General features: G+C 38.7%; 3 protein-coding genes across 6 annotated transcripts in view; 2 read left to right on the forward strand and 1 right to left on the reverse strand.

The window, feature by feature from the left end:
• Positions 1–163: 163 nt before the first annotated feature.
• LOC6524925 (ras GTPase-activating protein 1) lies at positions 164–6,095 on the reverse strand. Of its 4 annotated transcripts, XM_015190480.3 has the most exons (10): positions 5,937–6,095; positions 5,649–5,793; positions 3,807–4,188; positions 3,608–3,721; positions 3,462–3,534; positions 2,973–3,382; positions 2,042–2,891; positions 1,074–1,980; positions 858–1,008; positions 164–795 (listed from the first exon to the last, which is right to left on the reverse strand). In XM_015190480.3, exons 3-10 carry the CDS (start codon positions 4,015–4,017, stop codon positions 647–649), a joined length of 2,865 nt encoding a protein of 954 aa, XP_015045966.1. In that variant the 5' UTR covers positions 4,018–4,188; positions 5,649–5,793; positions 5,937–6,095; the 3' UTR covers positions 164–646. The 4 variants fall into 4 exon arrangements, with proteins under 4 accessions (XP_015045966.1, XP_002100765.1, XP_039226663.1 ...); XM_002100729.4 differs by lacking the exon at positions 5,649–5,793 and having other exon boundaries at positions 5,937–6,091; XM_039370729.2 differs by lacking the exons at positions 5,649–5,793; positions 5,937–6,095 and adding an exon at positions 5,253–5,603.
• A 351-nt stretch (positions 6,096–6,446) lies between these two features.
• LOC6524926 lies at positions 6,447–8,882 on the forward strand. Its single transcript, XM_002100730.4, has 7 exons — positions 6,447–6,755; positions 6,838–6,942; positions 7,005–7,148; positions 7,248–7,359; positions 7,411–7,544; positions 7,598–7,912; positions 8,052–8,882. The coding sequence occupies exons 1-7, from the start codon at positions 6,552–6,554 to the stop codon at positions 8,793–8,795; spliced, it is 1,758 nt and encodes a 585-aa protein (XP_002100766.1). The 5' UTR covers positions 6,447–6,551; the 3' UTR covers positions 8,796–8,882.
• Positions 8,883–9,263: 381 nt separating this feature from the next.
• LOC6524927 overlaps positions 9,264–13,836 on the forward strand; it is a 37,778-nt gene continuing 33,205 nt past the window's right edge. Inside the window, exons 1-7 of the mRNA XM_039373574.2 lie at positions 9,264–9,394; positions 9,446–9,801; positions 10,319–10,974; positions 11,221–11,627; positions 11,754–12,310; positions 13,079–13,302; positions 13,399–13,595. Of these exons, the coding sequence (XP_039229508.2) occupies positions 9,337–9,394; positions 9,446–9,801; positions 10,319–10,974; positions 11,221–11,627; positions 11,754–12,310; positions 13,079–13,302; positions 13,399–13,595 (2,455 nt within the window). The 5' untranslated portion in view covers positions 9,264–9,336. The remainder of the gene's footprint in view (positions 9,395–9,445; positions 9,802–10,318; positions 10,975–11,220; positions 11,628–11,753; positions 12,311–13,078; positions 13,303–13,398; positions 13,596–13,836) is intronic.

Here is a 13,836-nt window from a genome sequence, read left to right on the forward strand (position 1 = left end):
CTTTCATAAATATATGTATTTATATTTACTTCATGTGAATTCGACTTTTTCACGCCCATTGCAACGCCTTCGAACACAAAGAACCGCAGCAATCACCTCCAGTTACTTAAAAAACATTTCTCAGTAAAAAGAAACCAAAATGAAGCCATTCAAAAACACTGTATATGTTTTCAGAGGAAGTCTTTTGCACTCTTTTTGAATTCATTAATTTTATTTCGATTTTATGCGTTATGTAAAAAAAAAATGAGTTGAGTTTTGGATAAATGTCGTGCATGCGAACGCCATCTGCCATTTGACGATAATGCACTAAATTATAAACAATATCAAAAGCAAAACCATTTCTAATATCTGAGTTTGCGGCTATACGGAGTAATCCGTGTAAGCTAGTGTATTATAAGTTACTTTAATTATAATCATAATAAATAAATGCATACCGGTCTGTTAAATATTATTTCATTTCATATAAATAATTTTATAAATGATATTCTGTTTACTATTCCAATACAATTCAACCAGTTATTATGAGTTCTTATTTTATGTATTCTAATAGTATACACATATAAATATTTTTATAAAAAGGTATGAAGGGACTTGTAGATAAGAAGACATCGCTTTTTTTTATTATCCGCTCTCTTCGCAATTTATTTTAGCTGATCATCTCGCGGTACTTCAGCTTGTGCTTGGTCAGCATGTCCGTAACTGTGACCAGCTTTTTAATTGAAAGTATGTTGGATAACTCGTGAAGTTCTTGCGAATGTGATACACAGATGTGATGCAAGGTAGCCAGCTCGCGTCCTAGAAGCATATCATATTATATTTAATACCACTACAGCTTAATTAGACTAAGAAATAATTACCAGTGTCTTGTGAATTCAGATTTGTACTTTGTTCGACAAACATTCCAAGCGGTTGGTTCGGATCGTTGACCGAGGACAGTTGATCCAAGAAAACAATCATACGTTCCTTGTTCTTCAAGATAAACGGATTGACAACCTCCATGTATTGTTCCTAAAATTAAGAAAAGAAAACCATTTTATGTTGGTGATCATATAATTGACTACAATCGCACGCACCTTGCCGCCGAATTCAATCAAGTTGGCCAGATTCTGCAGACACTTGGCGACCATGACTAACGACCGAGTTGCTGCCATTGGTGGCGTCTCACTGACCAAGCCAAATTGGCGTGGATTCAGCAGCGCTGGGCACAGAAGGCGCAAGAATATAAAGCCAGAGACGACGCGGGTGCGAACCAGCCGCTCTGTCGGCCACTTAGCCATCACAGCCTTCTGAAGACAGCTGCAAATGAAACGCACATTGCGGGGACAGGCGTCCGGTGAAGTGAATATCGACTGGGTGACCAGATCAAGGATTTGCAACAGAAACTCTGCATTCGTGCAGGCATCATCGTTGACATCCATTTTCGTTGGATTCAGTTCCGCCGACTGCTTACTCTCCAAAATGCGCTGTACGGTTTCGCTAACGGCCGACTGCAGAAATCCGCTGCATTCGGTGCGCATATATAGATCCATTAGTGTGGTGGCCAATGAAGCGCCCCGGAAGAGCGTTGTGGTTTCATTTTCGCGCGTCACCTCCGCCTGGCACAGCATTCGAATTAATTCCGTTTCCCGTTTCTCCTGCCGGAAGACTCGCAATAGAGCCGTGGCCAAAGGAACCCGATCATTATGGCACAATTCAGCCAGCGCCTTCACAGCGTAGAGCTCCGATTCGAGGAGCAGCTGCTGCAGAGGACTGTACTCTTCACACGGCATTATCAGATCGTCGAGGTAGCGCATACGCAATCGCAACGAGCCCCATTCACCCATCGGTGTCATTCCAGTGAGTTGGTACCAGCCCTCAGTTTCCTGGCCATTCTTCAGACTAGACAAGTCAATGGTTAGCTCGGCCACTTCCGAGTCTTTGCCGCGCTTGCCGCGCGATATTAACGTAATGGTTAGTGAGACGACATCTGGAGGAACATCGCTGCAACGAAATAAGTTTAAGAAATGTATACAAACTGAACCATAAAATATGTAAGACTTACTCCAGCACAAACTCCTCCTCCCAGACGGGTTCGGGTGCAATTTTGACACGAGTTTTGCCCACTTTGACTTGATTGAGGGAAATACTGCAGTATGGATGTGGCACTAGTTTAAATGGTAATCGGTGAGCTTCTAGCACATGCAGATTAAGACAACGAAGCTCCCGAAGACGTGAGACCTTCTTCTGGGCACGACTCAGCTGGGAATCGCATTGTGCTTTGAGCGAGTTGATCCACTCCACATAGCTTTCCTGACTAGGAGCACACAGATATGTCACTGTGGCCAGGCATGGCAGGGCCCTCTCGACAATTTGGAAGCAATAGGGACGCTCCCACAGCGAATCGTGACATTGATAGAGGTAAGCACAGGACAAATCGATCAGACCCTTCGGCTTGGTCTTCTTCGGATTGTCGTAGAAGCAGAGTTGCGTCTCCGAACCATCGTTGATTAGAGCGAAGTATAGTTGCTTCCATTTCGTCGTTTTGTCCGACTTCTTGTTCAAGTGACCGTGATGTTTGATTCCCTTGATCTTCTTGAGACCGATTTGGTCACGGCACTCGCGCAATGTTGCATAGATCTTTTCGGCGGCCTTTTCCACAACATATTGCTGATTGAACTCTGGCTGAATGCCATTCACAACTGGATGATTCAGTGAGTGGCCCTCGACAATTTGCTCTTTGCGGTATCGATTTATAACCGCATCCAAGCATTCGAATGTCCGGCCACCCATTAAATATCGCACGCCCTTCTTCTCAATGCGAAAGCGTTGGATTTGATTGTTTATATGAAAGAAGAGAGAGTAATCCCCCGGTGAGTTGTCACTTGGACGAACAAGGAAACTTCCTGGTCCAGCTGTAAGGATACAAAAAATGATTTCATATATGTATAATCTAGCGTTCTTTCTTTACTTGAACGTATATAAAAGATACACACCTTTAACCAACATATCGACGGCTTCGTTTTTGGTGCAGTTCGGATGGAACCAGGGAAATACCGTATTTGGATCGATAGATACATCCAGATCGTCCACAAGTTCTCTGAAAATCATTCCCTGCTCACCAGTACGATGGGCAGTCACCCACAACCAGCCATCGCCCATGTCGTTGTGTACAAAAAAGATATCACCTTTCTGGAAACTCAGTTCATCGGTCTCTGGCATTTTTGTGTAAGGCAGGATGGCTACGACGCGTTTCTTATCATTAACTGGCTCCGGCGGAGCAACTGGTATGGCCAAGCGTTCGCGCTTCAGTAGGTCACTACATGAGGTATAGTAACCAACCAAGTCGCTTAAGGAAATGAACTGTCGTCCTCCGATATAGAAGTCACCGCACACGGCTGTTATCCTATGGAAAGCATAACACAAAATATATAAGATCCTTCAGAGCAACTTGATGTAATCAAGTAATCCAATCAATGACTTACCGAAAATGGTTTATCCCGGTGCGCCCATAATAACTTAGAACATAGGAGCCAGGTTTGCGGTCACTTTCGCGAACTGTTCAGCATTAAAGTGAACCAAAAAGCATATTTAGCAACTCTTTCAACTTCGAATACCACGTTATACGCACCTAAATAGCTGCCCAGTTTACTGCTTCCCCGTAGACGAGACTCTGCAGAGTAGCGATCAAGTCGTCCATGGTACCATTCGCTTTCCGGAGGAGCAATAATCGCTGGACGTTCACCTAATTTTGGAGTTTGGTAGAAAGTTAGTAGGAGAAAGAATAACAAAGTTATTCATATACAAGAAATGCATGATAGTGTGCTTACCATTCAGCATATGGGGTCCATCGAACTCATCGTGATCCAATTCCTGCGCCAAGTCACCCAAGTCAATGCCACCAGGGGCCATTATGCCACCTAATCCAGTCATGCCACCCAGCCCAGCCAGGTTACCATCATCCGAACAGCCCGTTGGCGATCCGGGCTTATCTTTCTGGATGACCACATCGATATTTCCCAAATGTATTAGGTCCGCCATTGTTTGGCTTATGGGCTCTGTTCAGCAAATGCGAGTCTTAGTCTATATTTAACTTCGAGTGGAATTCGTTTTAATAAAAGCCACATATAGCAACGATACGAATGCGTTTATCTGAGAGAAACGTTAACTTTTGTGACTTTGTAGGCTTTTCCGTGCTGGTTATGTGCTAAGCTGTAAGAAGACCAGATAAAAACATATTTAAAACTATATTTATAATACAAGAATCATATTTAATAATGCTTAAACTTGCGTTTGTAAAGCAAAGCTTAGATTAAGTGTCACTTACAGAGTTAAATGCCTTGCTAAACCAACATCTGCCCAAAACCATTACCTCAGCTTCAATAAATTTGTTTTCTAGTATCATTTAAAATAATTCGAAGATTTGTGAGGATAAAATGAAGAACTTATACTGGGGCTTACCATGAAATCATTATCTTCGCCATATCGGTAGTGGTAATCTCACAAATCGAATTGGAAAAGATTCGCTATAAGTATCGAAACAAATGGCAAAAAAAAGGAGGATTCCGGTTAACTCAACTCGAACTTCTCTTGATAAGAAAATTGAGGAGATCTAGCTAACATTTTAAATGTAAAATGTCTTAAACCTATTTTATATAAGATAAAGCCTAAGCCAATTGGAAAAACAGCCACCAGAGTTGGAAATCTACTAAGAGACACTATTCTCGAGTACAACCAGCACCGGAAACAGGGTTTTTCAATTAGAACATAAAGACAATGTGTATCCAAAACCATATTTTAAAGCTTTTATGCGACGCAGACTAACTAAACTAACTAGAACTAAATGAAAGACAATAATATATGTATATCATCAGCTGTTTGCGCTTTGTTTACTTTTTCTACGTTTCCTCAATCAGCTGTTCATTTATTTTCTTTTTTTTCACGATCAAATGTTTTTATTTACTATACCGTACTTATTTTTTGAGTACTGGGATAGATGAAATACGAAAACCTTTAGAAACAGATGGCATACCAATTGTTATTATTTGAGTCAGAAATATACAGTACAGTGAACCCACAGCTTAGGCAATAAAAACCATTAAACTTACAGTTTAATTTTCAGATCTTAAAATTGATTCCTTTTTTTTCTGCTCACCTAATTCAATTTAAATTTTCACCATACAAACTGTAAATTTACTTTATTAGTTTTCAATTAGCACATATAACTGTCTCTTTATTGGTTTTTTGTACCATAACACAATTAAATAAATATTTACCTCCGAACAAATTAAGCTGTGAGCCACTGTACATACATACATATGTATATGTCTTCGAAATCGCCGGCCGACTTTCTACATATGTATACGCAGACATTTTCAGGATATTTCGAGTTTAATTAGAGTATAGGTTACTTATGGGTCTGGAGTGTAAATGGATTGTAACTCCGTATATGTATATACTTAAGTGGTATGTATATATAGGGAAATGCTGCACCCTCTTGTACATCAACATCCAACTATGTAAAACACAAGCCGTTTATATGAGCCGCACACCACAGCACACCAAAGCACACACCACACCACACCACACACTACACACAAACTTTAGGCTAAGCCCTTTTTGCCAAACGAGCCGAACACAAAAAATCATTCGGTTCTTTTCTTCATACATACACGACCCGAAGAGTCATCATATCATCATCTCATCATCATCATCTTCGTCGTCGTCGTCGTCGTCTTTATCATACTCCTCTCATGCGGGATAAATACTGCCCATTGGATTCACAAACTCTGGGCTGTGGTGTTCGGTTTGGGGTTCCTTTGTAAATGAATCATTAACACAACCATTTAATTCTCTTTCATATGGGTAACAAAAAAAAAGGAGAAAAAAAAACCATCTACACAGAACATTTATCGGTTAATGCGCGTGTGTAAATATTTTCGTATATGTATATACTTTACATTGCACTGCAGCACCGAACTGAGACAACAAATCGCGTTGTTGGGCACTGCTATCTATTGTTTGCTTAATTTCTGTTATTCATAACAATATCATATTAAAGACGAACTAAAATTTCTTCCGTACCGATAGCCACAGCCAACGATAGAATTCAATTGTGCGCAGTGTGAACGTAGTGAATCATCAAAATATACCACATACCGAGTTCATCGTATGACTGTGCGTCAAGATAGCGCCAGCAAGTGCAGCTTGAGAAGAAGATGTTCAAAGGGAGTAATATCGATTGTAATATATATCGATATAAGCACCAATAAATATTATATTTAAAAAAAAAAACACTAATAAAAATAATAGTTATTCAGGATTTATATGTGTATTTTAGAAATAAAAAAAAACAATAAAATAGCAAAAATGTTTCAAAAATCTTTGAAAATAACGTATAAAAAACAAAATAATTATAAAAATAAATTAAATTGAATTTAAAAATCAAGTTACATATTGTTAAATTTCCGAGCTTATCCAGCCAGCAGGCGGCAAACCCAAATCTTTGTCATTCGAATAAAGTTATATGGATACATTACTTTGAACTAAACAGAAGGCATTCAGAAGGACCGATCATGTCCAAGCGCCAACGCGATGGTCTCGATGGCCAAGGAAAAAAAATGGCCAAGATTCGTTTCAAGAAGCTCGTCCGGGCCGTGATCCTGAATATGCAATGGCTGAATGAGCTGCCCGAGGAGACGGGCATTTCGCTGAATGTGAAGAAGAACGTGGCCATGTTGGTGCGGCAAAAGCGCAAAGTGGGCATGATGACCATGGCCGTAAGTCTAACGAATCTTTACTTTTTTTTTATCCAGTCCTGATCCTGGAGCTCTTTCTATTTGTTTGCTTGCTGAACTTTAGGAGAAATCGCTGCTGCGCACTCCGCATGCCACGCGTACCGTTGATGAAAGAAAAAAGCTGTGCAACATTGTGGCAAATCTGGCTTGTTTTTCAAAATTTCCTCCAGTGGGTAACGCTGATCCTTTGCATATATATATATTACTTATACGACCTGTTATCCCTCGCAGAAAGTCCGTGCTCGTCTCGTTCCGATTGTCAAATTCATGGCAATAACACCCGGACGCATTGTTATGAAGGAGGGTGATTTTCCCGTAACGATTTATTTTATAATCGCCGGTGAGGTGGAAATGTCTAGGAACATATACAGTAAGGTAAACTAAAGTTATAACTTGTTTCGTATATGTTCTCCACACCATATAATGGTATACGTTAAAAATGCTGTTTTATTTGAAAAACTTGTTATTTCCTAGGGCTGCAATCGTCCTGAACTACAATCGGAGGCTATTTTTGGACCCGGGGATTGCATTGGGGATATTGATGTGATGGAAGATGCACCCAGAACCAACACCTATACCGCCACAAGTAAAACTAATAGTGTGTTTGTTGAAACCTAATTGTAGCTGGTTCTTACAGCTAATTGCGAATTGCTGGCTATGTTCAATACGAACTATAAATCCGTTCTCCTACCTCATATGCAAAAGATGTGGCAGGAAAAGAAGAATGCTCTGCGGGCCCTTGACTATTTTAACTTTTTCAACGAAGAGCAGGTAATTGTAATTGCAATTAAGAACGACAAATTATGGAGTAACTTTTTTGTTAGATCGTGAATGCCAGTAAGTACGGTAGCATTCAGCAGTTCGAGCCCTTGGAGACGATCCACACCGAGGATTTGGGCACCATGAGCTATGTCTATTTTGTGCTCAGCGGGGAATGTGTGATCCTACAATGCCTTCACATGAAGGTCAGCATGGTTAACCGGGAGAAGGTATTCGAGCTGCCAAAGGTTCATAAACGGGAAACCGAACCTGCCTTGGAAGATGGCTCCAAGCCCAATAACGAACCGTACTTTGATGTTAACGAGTACATGCAATCCAGTTCATCGCTGGATGAGAACAAACAGAGCAAGAAAAGGAAGGTGAGCTCCAAATTGGGGTATCAGAGTTTTGGTAATCATTTTAACAGACAAATTTGGAATCTGTGCAAACAAATCTTTTGAATCTCGTTAATGCCTTTGTACTAAGATTATTTCAATATTTCTTCTCTTATTTGCGCAGCTGCGCAAAATGGGACTCCAGGAGATACAACGGGCCTGCGACGAGATGAAGAAACCGCTGGCCAGGAGATCCACCAAGGATCCAGGAGCACGACAACGGCTGCGATCTCGACACCGTGTGCGGGACTCAGAACGTAACATGAAGCCAGAGCATTACGAGTATTACATAATGGGCGAGGAAGATGAATCAGGCCACATATCTGAGAATCTTGTCGAGGAGCGGTATAGTGAGAACTCTGGAATGCAGACGCCAATTTCAGCATTCGTCAGCGAAATTGACGAAATCGAGAGCGAATCGGAGGGTAGCGAAATATTCACTGCCTCCAGCAATTCGATTCAGGGAACTATCGAAGAAACAAACGCCGGCCTGGAACGCTTTGAAACGCATTTTATTGACGTTGGCTCGCTGACATTCGGAGGAATCTTTGGGTTGGGCGAGAAAATGGACCATCGTGTGATTATGGCTAGGACCACGGTGCAGTGCATCGTAATACCACGCTTTTGGCTCTTTGAGGCCGCCCAAAATCCTGGTAACGTTTGGCAGCGACAGCGCTTCTACATCGAGTGCAATATTCCAACCAGAGAGGCTTTGTTCAAGGACTTTCTCAAGACACGAAAGTGGGAGCAGTTCAGACATGACTATATCGAAAGCGTACTTAATGGCGAATCATTGGCCAACTTTACAAAGGTTGAAGATATACCAATAATAAGTCGCATTGTGGAGACAAAAACTGACGACATTTGAGTTCGTCTTCAATTTACTTGCCACTTGTATATATTTATATATTTCCAACTTTCCAGCATTATTAAATCATTAGTACTGTATTCAAAATTCCTTGAGCGTAGAGAAATATTCAATTCGTAAACTCAAATATTTGTGTTTATACGACTGAAATTTAATATAGTAGCACTTGTCTATTATAGCTTTGTTTTTTTTATCAGTTGAGTGAATTTTTATTTACCGATTCTATTACGCGTTTTATTAAAAAAATGCTTAGTTTTAAATTTATTGTTTTGCGAAAATAAAATAAATAAATCAAATTGTTTTAAGCAAATACGTTTGCAGCGTTAAAACTAGTAAAATGCTGTCGCTTCTTAGATTAGGAACCATGTATTTTATTGTTAGTAGTTTGGAGTTGTAACAAATTGCATTTAAGCGTCTGTTCTGAAATAATGGGGCATAAAAATGAAATTAAAAATAATTATTTATCAATGAAGACCTTGCCAGTTTTAACTCTCGCAAAAGTGAAAACAGTTTTGGCCGAAGTAATGAAGTAAGCTTCATAATGCAGTTATTAATCGGTTTTTGGATCACTCTCGCTTTTGTTATTTATATTTTCGCAGGTGCGTAACGAAATATCTGATTGCAAAAATCACGAATTTATTTATTTACAGGACACATATATAATCCAAAAAGAATACTATGCGTTAAGGATCCAGATTCCAATTTGAACTTTGCCTCTTTCTTCTATTTATTCAAGCCATTGGCTTCGCATGATACATGTTTTGCTGACTTTAATAACACTAGGTCAACCAATCGATTTCGAAAAATGGCCGAAATATCATTAAATAATAAGTCTAATCTAAATTGCGGCGTGCACCACATTCATTATTATAAGTTCATGAAGTCCAAGATTACTTCAGAAAGCACATTTAAAAATATTTATCAAATGCACTTCTTAAATACACTTCTAAGCTGGCGAAATGCAGTCTTCGACCTTTTTCCAACCTGGGACTATCACTTATTACGGGTAAGTTGTGACACTGAAATAAGACTGATTTCTCCTTTAAGTCTATAAATTAATCCACAAATATTTAAAGGGTGAAATCTTCAAACATAACCTTCGCATAAGTAACTACATGATCAGCAAGTTTAGGAAGGATAAATTAATTAATAAACCTTATATAAAGTTAAACCAAGAAATGATTACTAAGAAAAGACTTCTAACTAAAAATGACGAAAAAAAATTAATTGTATCATTAAATCGTATTACAAGAAAAGAAAATTATTCGCGGAGTGCCATAGTCCTTAAAAATCTGCAGAGCTTAGATAATAGAAAACAATTACAATGTTTTATGCGATTTCTAAGTAAGAAAAGTACTTTAAGACGATGCAATTTATTTGAATTCATAACAGAATCTTTTCTAAGCGCAAGGAACCTACTTGGAAATATTTACATAAAGAGTCATTCGCAAAGGGTGAGTTTTTTGTAAAATAAAGTATTTTTAGATAACTGATAACTTTTATAACATGACTTGTATTCTAAGGTGCAAAATAATTCAATTAAATATAAAGATATAAAAATGTTGAGCAGTACAAAATGGAGGATTATTGCTAAGAAATATTGGAATTCAAAGGAGCTCAATCTGGCTAAACAAAGGCTACGACTTAACTCAAAAATTCTACAGTTTTTTTTATTGATTCAAAGACGAAGGATTTCCTTATTAAATACGCCTAAAGAAGGATTTTCAAATAGAAGACTGAGGAAAGATGATTTCTTTGAATATTTGTCGGCAACCGAAACACCCGAACTATTCGACAATTTAGAGTATATAAAAAATAACATAAAACAAAATTTTGCTTCGCAAGAACTATTGGAAATGCATAATGAGACCAATTTAAGCAACTTAACCATGTCCATAAGCAATGAAGCTAAATTAAACCATATAGTTTCAAGAGAAAACATCAGCAATCCCCAGAATCTAGTAAGATATGCCAGAAACCAAAGGCTGTTAGAAATGGTAACAGCTCCAATAATCAGTGCAGCAATAAATTTTTCAATTTCGGACGCAACTTCAACTTGTGAATTATGCTCTGAAGCCTCAGATGAAACGACAAACGTTTTCGATTCTGCGGAAACATGCGAGGAATGTGCTTCTCTAAGTTCAAACATATTGAATGAGTCTACTCCTACGATAAGCGGGTCATCGTTCACTGGAATTAATGAGCATGCTACGGCTTTTAATACAAACAATCAATCATCTAACTTACCTAAAGTTACTACGGAAATTTCCAGCACTTCCTGTGAGCTATGCACAGAGATATCTCCCTCTTCGGAAGAAATCTGTATTGAATGCTCTGATTTTGTATCAACAACAATAATACCACCCAGTACAAGCAATGCGACATTTACAACAAAATCTCGAACTTCGATCGATACGACAACAAGTCCAGATTCCAACTGCGAATTTTGTACCGATTTAACTGAGCTAATGAGTACTACGGAGGAAGATTGTGAGGAATGCTCTGACTTTGTATCACCAAGTGCCAGTATAAAATACCCGAACAGTGAAATTGTCACAACAACAATTGAGTCGCCAATTTTAGATGATACGAAAATCATGTTTGGCTATTTTTCAGAAATAATTACAATGATTATGTATGAATATGAAACAACAACTTTCAGGAGTGATCCTAAACCGAACTCAGCTCTAACTAACTCTAAATGTAAAGAATGTTCAGAGGCAACAACTACCGAATATATTGAAACCACTATTGAGCGAACGGAACAATCTGAAACTCCACTTCAGATTAATCAACTGTCAGGCTCTTCATTTCACTTTTCGACTACGAAAACAGAACCAATAATATCAACGGAAAAAGATCAAAATACTCGCGAGGAAAAACAAAAGTCGAGTATAGTATCAGGCAGCTTATCACAATTTTCGAATACAGAAAAGGAGGATCAAATTACAACAGTAGGATCAACAAATCGATTGGAATCTCTACTTAACTTGACTGCAGAAACAGACAGTTCATTAAAAATGTTGATAACAGATCAGTTGGATAGGGAGAATGAAACGAAACTTTCATACCTTCTACCAGAGTCGACGAACAAAGATCTATTAACACGCACAGAATCGACGCAACCATCAAAAGCTATACATCATATGAGTCCAATAACACCTCTACATCCTGAGCAACAACTAGAGGCTTCATCCCAGATTGGTATACCGCCAGGTGCTCCATCCACAATGTCGACCACAGAAAGAGATCATCCAACAGAAAATATGAAACAGTCAGAAACTTCACTTCCGCTTAATACAAAATCAATCAGTCCTAAAATGTGCGATTGTACTTGCTATTTGGAAATAGGCAAAGATTCGTGTTTGTGTGAATGCAACCTTAAAGAAAGCACATCAGATGAGTCAAAAAGTGCAACCGCTAGTGCATCTACCATTTTATTACACACAGAAACAAATCGAGAACTCCACAGCATGAAAGATTATGTTCCAAAAGGCACAACTTTACTTACAGAGGCGAGTCCAGAAGATCTCTTCAGTATTGGGAATGTCACAACTAAAGGACAAGGTTTAACTGGTAATAAAACAACACTGCCGTCGATATTTTCATCGTTGGAAGAGATAGAGCCAAGAGCAAGCAGTAAACCAACAACGAATGATATTTGCGAATGCACTTGCCTATTGAAACATGGAGATTACTCGTGTACATGCAACTGTATGACAGATACCATTTCCATTGATGCATCTATGTTAACAGCAAGCCAAATAAAGTCTAGCGAAGATTTTCAGTACTCTTCAAACGTTTCTTCATATAAAAGTACCCTCAAAACAACAAATTTAGAAGAGAAAACTACAAGTCCACTGACATCATTACCAATTTCGAGTACAAGGCGATATGAAACATCCCAAAACGAAATGATAAATCAATCGCAATCTGTACCTCCTTTGAGTACAGTATTTAGTGGTCTACCAAAATTACCTACCACAATAAAAAGCCACTTAACGCTGGAGGATAAGGAACAACCGTCAAAGTCTTTACATTTCTTAAGTACAATATCAAACATTCAAATTGAACAATCAAGTTTCCTTGGCTGTGATTGTACATGCCAATTGGAAATAGGAAAAGACTCGTGTATCTGCGAATGCAACCCAAACGGAAGTAGTTCAGAAGTCTCGGTCAGTGGATCCGATCAGTCATTACCCACAGAAACAAATCAAGATATTCATAGTGTGAAAGATAATACCCCAAAACCGATAGGTAGTGGTACTTTTTTACTCACAGAGGCCAGTCCAGAACATTTCAGTATTGAATATATCACAACTAAAGGAGATGCTATAACTGGTAATAAAACCACAATCCCATCGGAGCTTTCATCCTTGGAAATGATAGAGTCAATAACAAGCAGTAAACCATCAACATATGATATTTGCGATTGCACTTGCCTATTGGAACAAGGAGATGACTCGTGTACATGCAACTGTATGACAGATACCATTTCCATTGATGCATCTATGTTAACAGCAAGCCAAATAAAGTCTAGCGAAGATTTTCAGTACTCTTCAAACCTTTCTTCATATAAAAGTACTCTTGAAAATACAAATACCAAAGGGAAAAATACAAATCCATCGACATCCTATCAAACATCCCAAAATGAAATGGGAAATCAATCGCAATTTGTACCTCCATTAAGTACCGTATTTAGTGGTCTAATCAAAATTTCAACCACAGACGAAGAACACCCAACGCAAGACGACGTAGAAAAAGTATCAAAATCTCCACTTCAATTGAGTACAACCAGTGGTCTACCAAAATTACCGACCACAGGAATAAGCCACCTAACACTAGAGGAAAAGGAACAACAGTCAAAGTCATTACCTCTCTTAAGTACAATATCAAACTTTCAAATTGAACAATCAAGTTTTAGTGGTTGTGATTGTAATTGCCAATTGGAAATAGGAAAAGACACGTGTATCTGCGAATGCAACCCAAATGGAAGTAGTTTAGAAGTCTCGGTCAGTGAATCCGATCAGTCATTATCCAC

Source organism: Drosophila yakuba, chromosome X (genome assembly GCF_016746365.2).
Source record: "Drosophila yakuba strain Tai18E2 chromosome X, Prin_Dyak_Tai18E2_2.1, whole genome shotgun sequence".
Classification (NCBI taxonomy): Eukaryota; Metazoa; Arthropoda; class Insecta; order Diptera; family Drosophilidae; genus Drosophila; species Drosophila yakuba.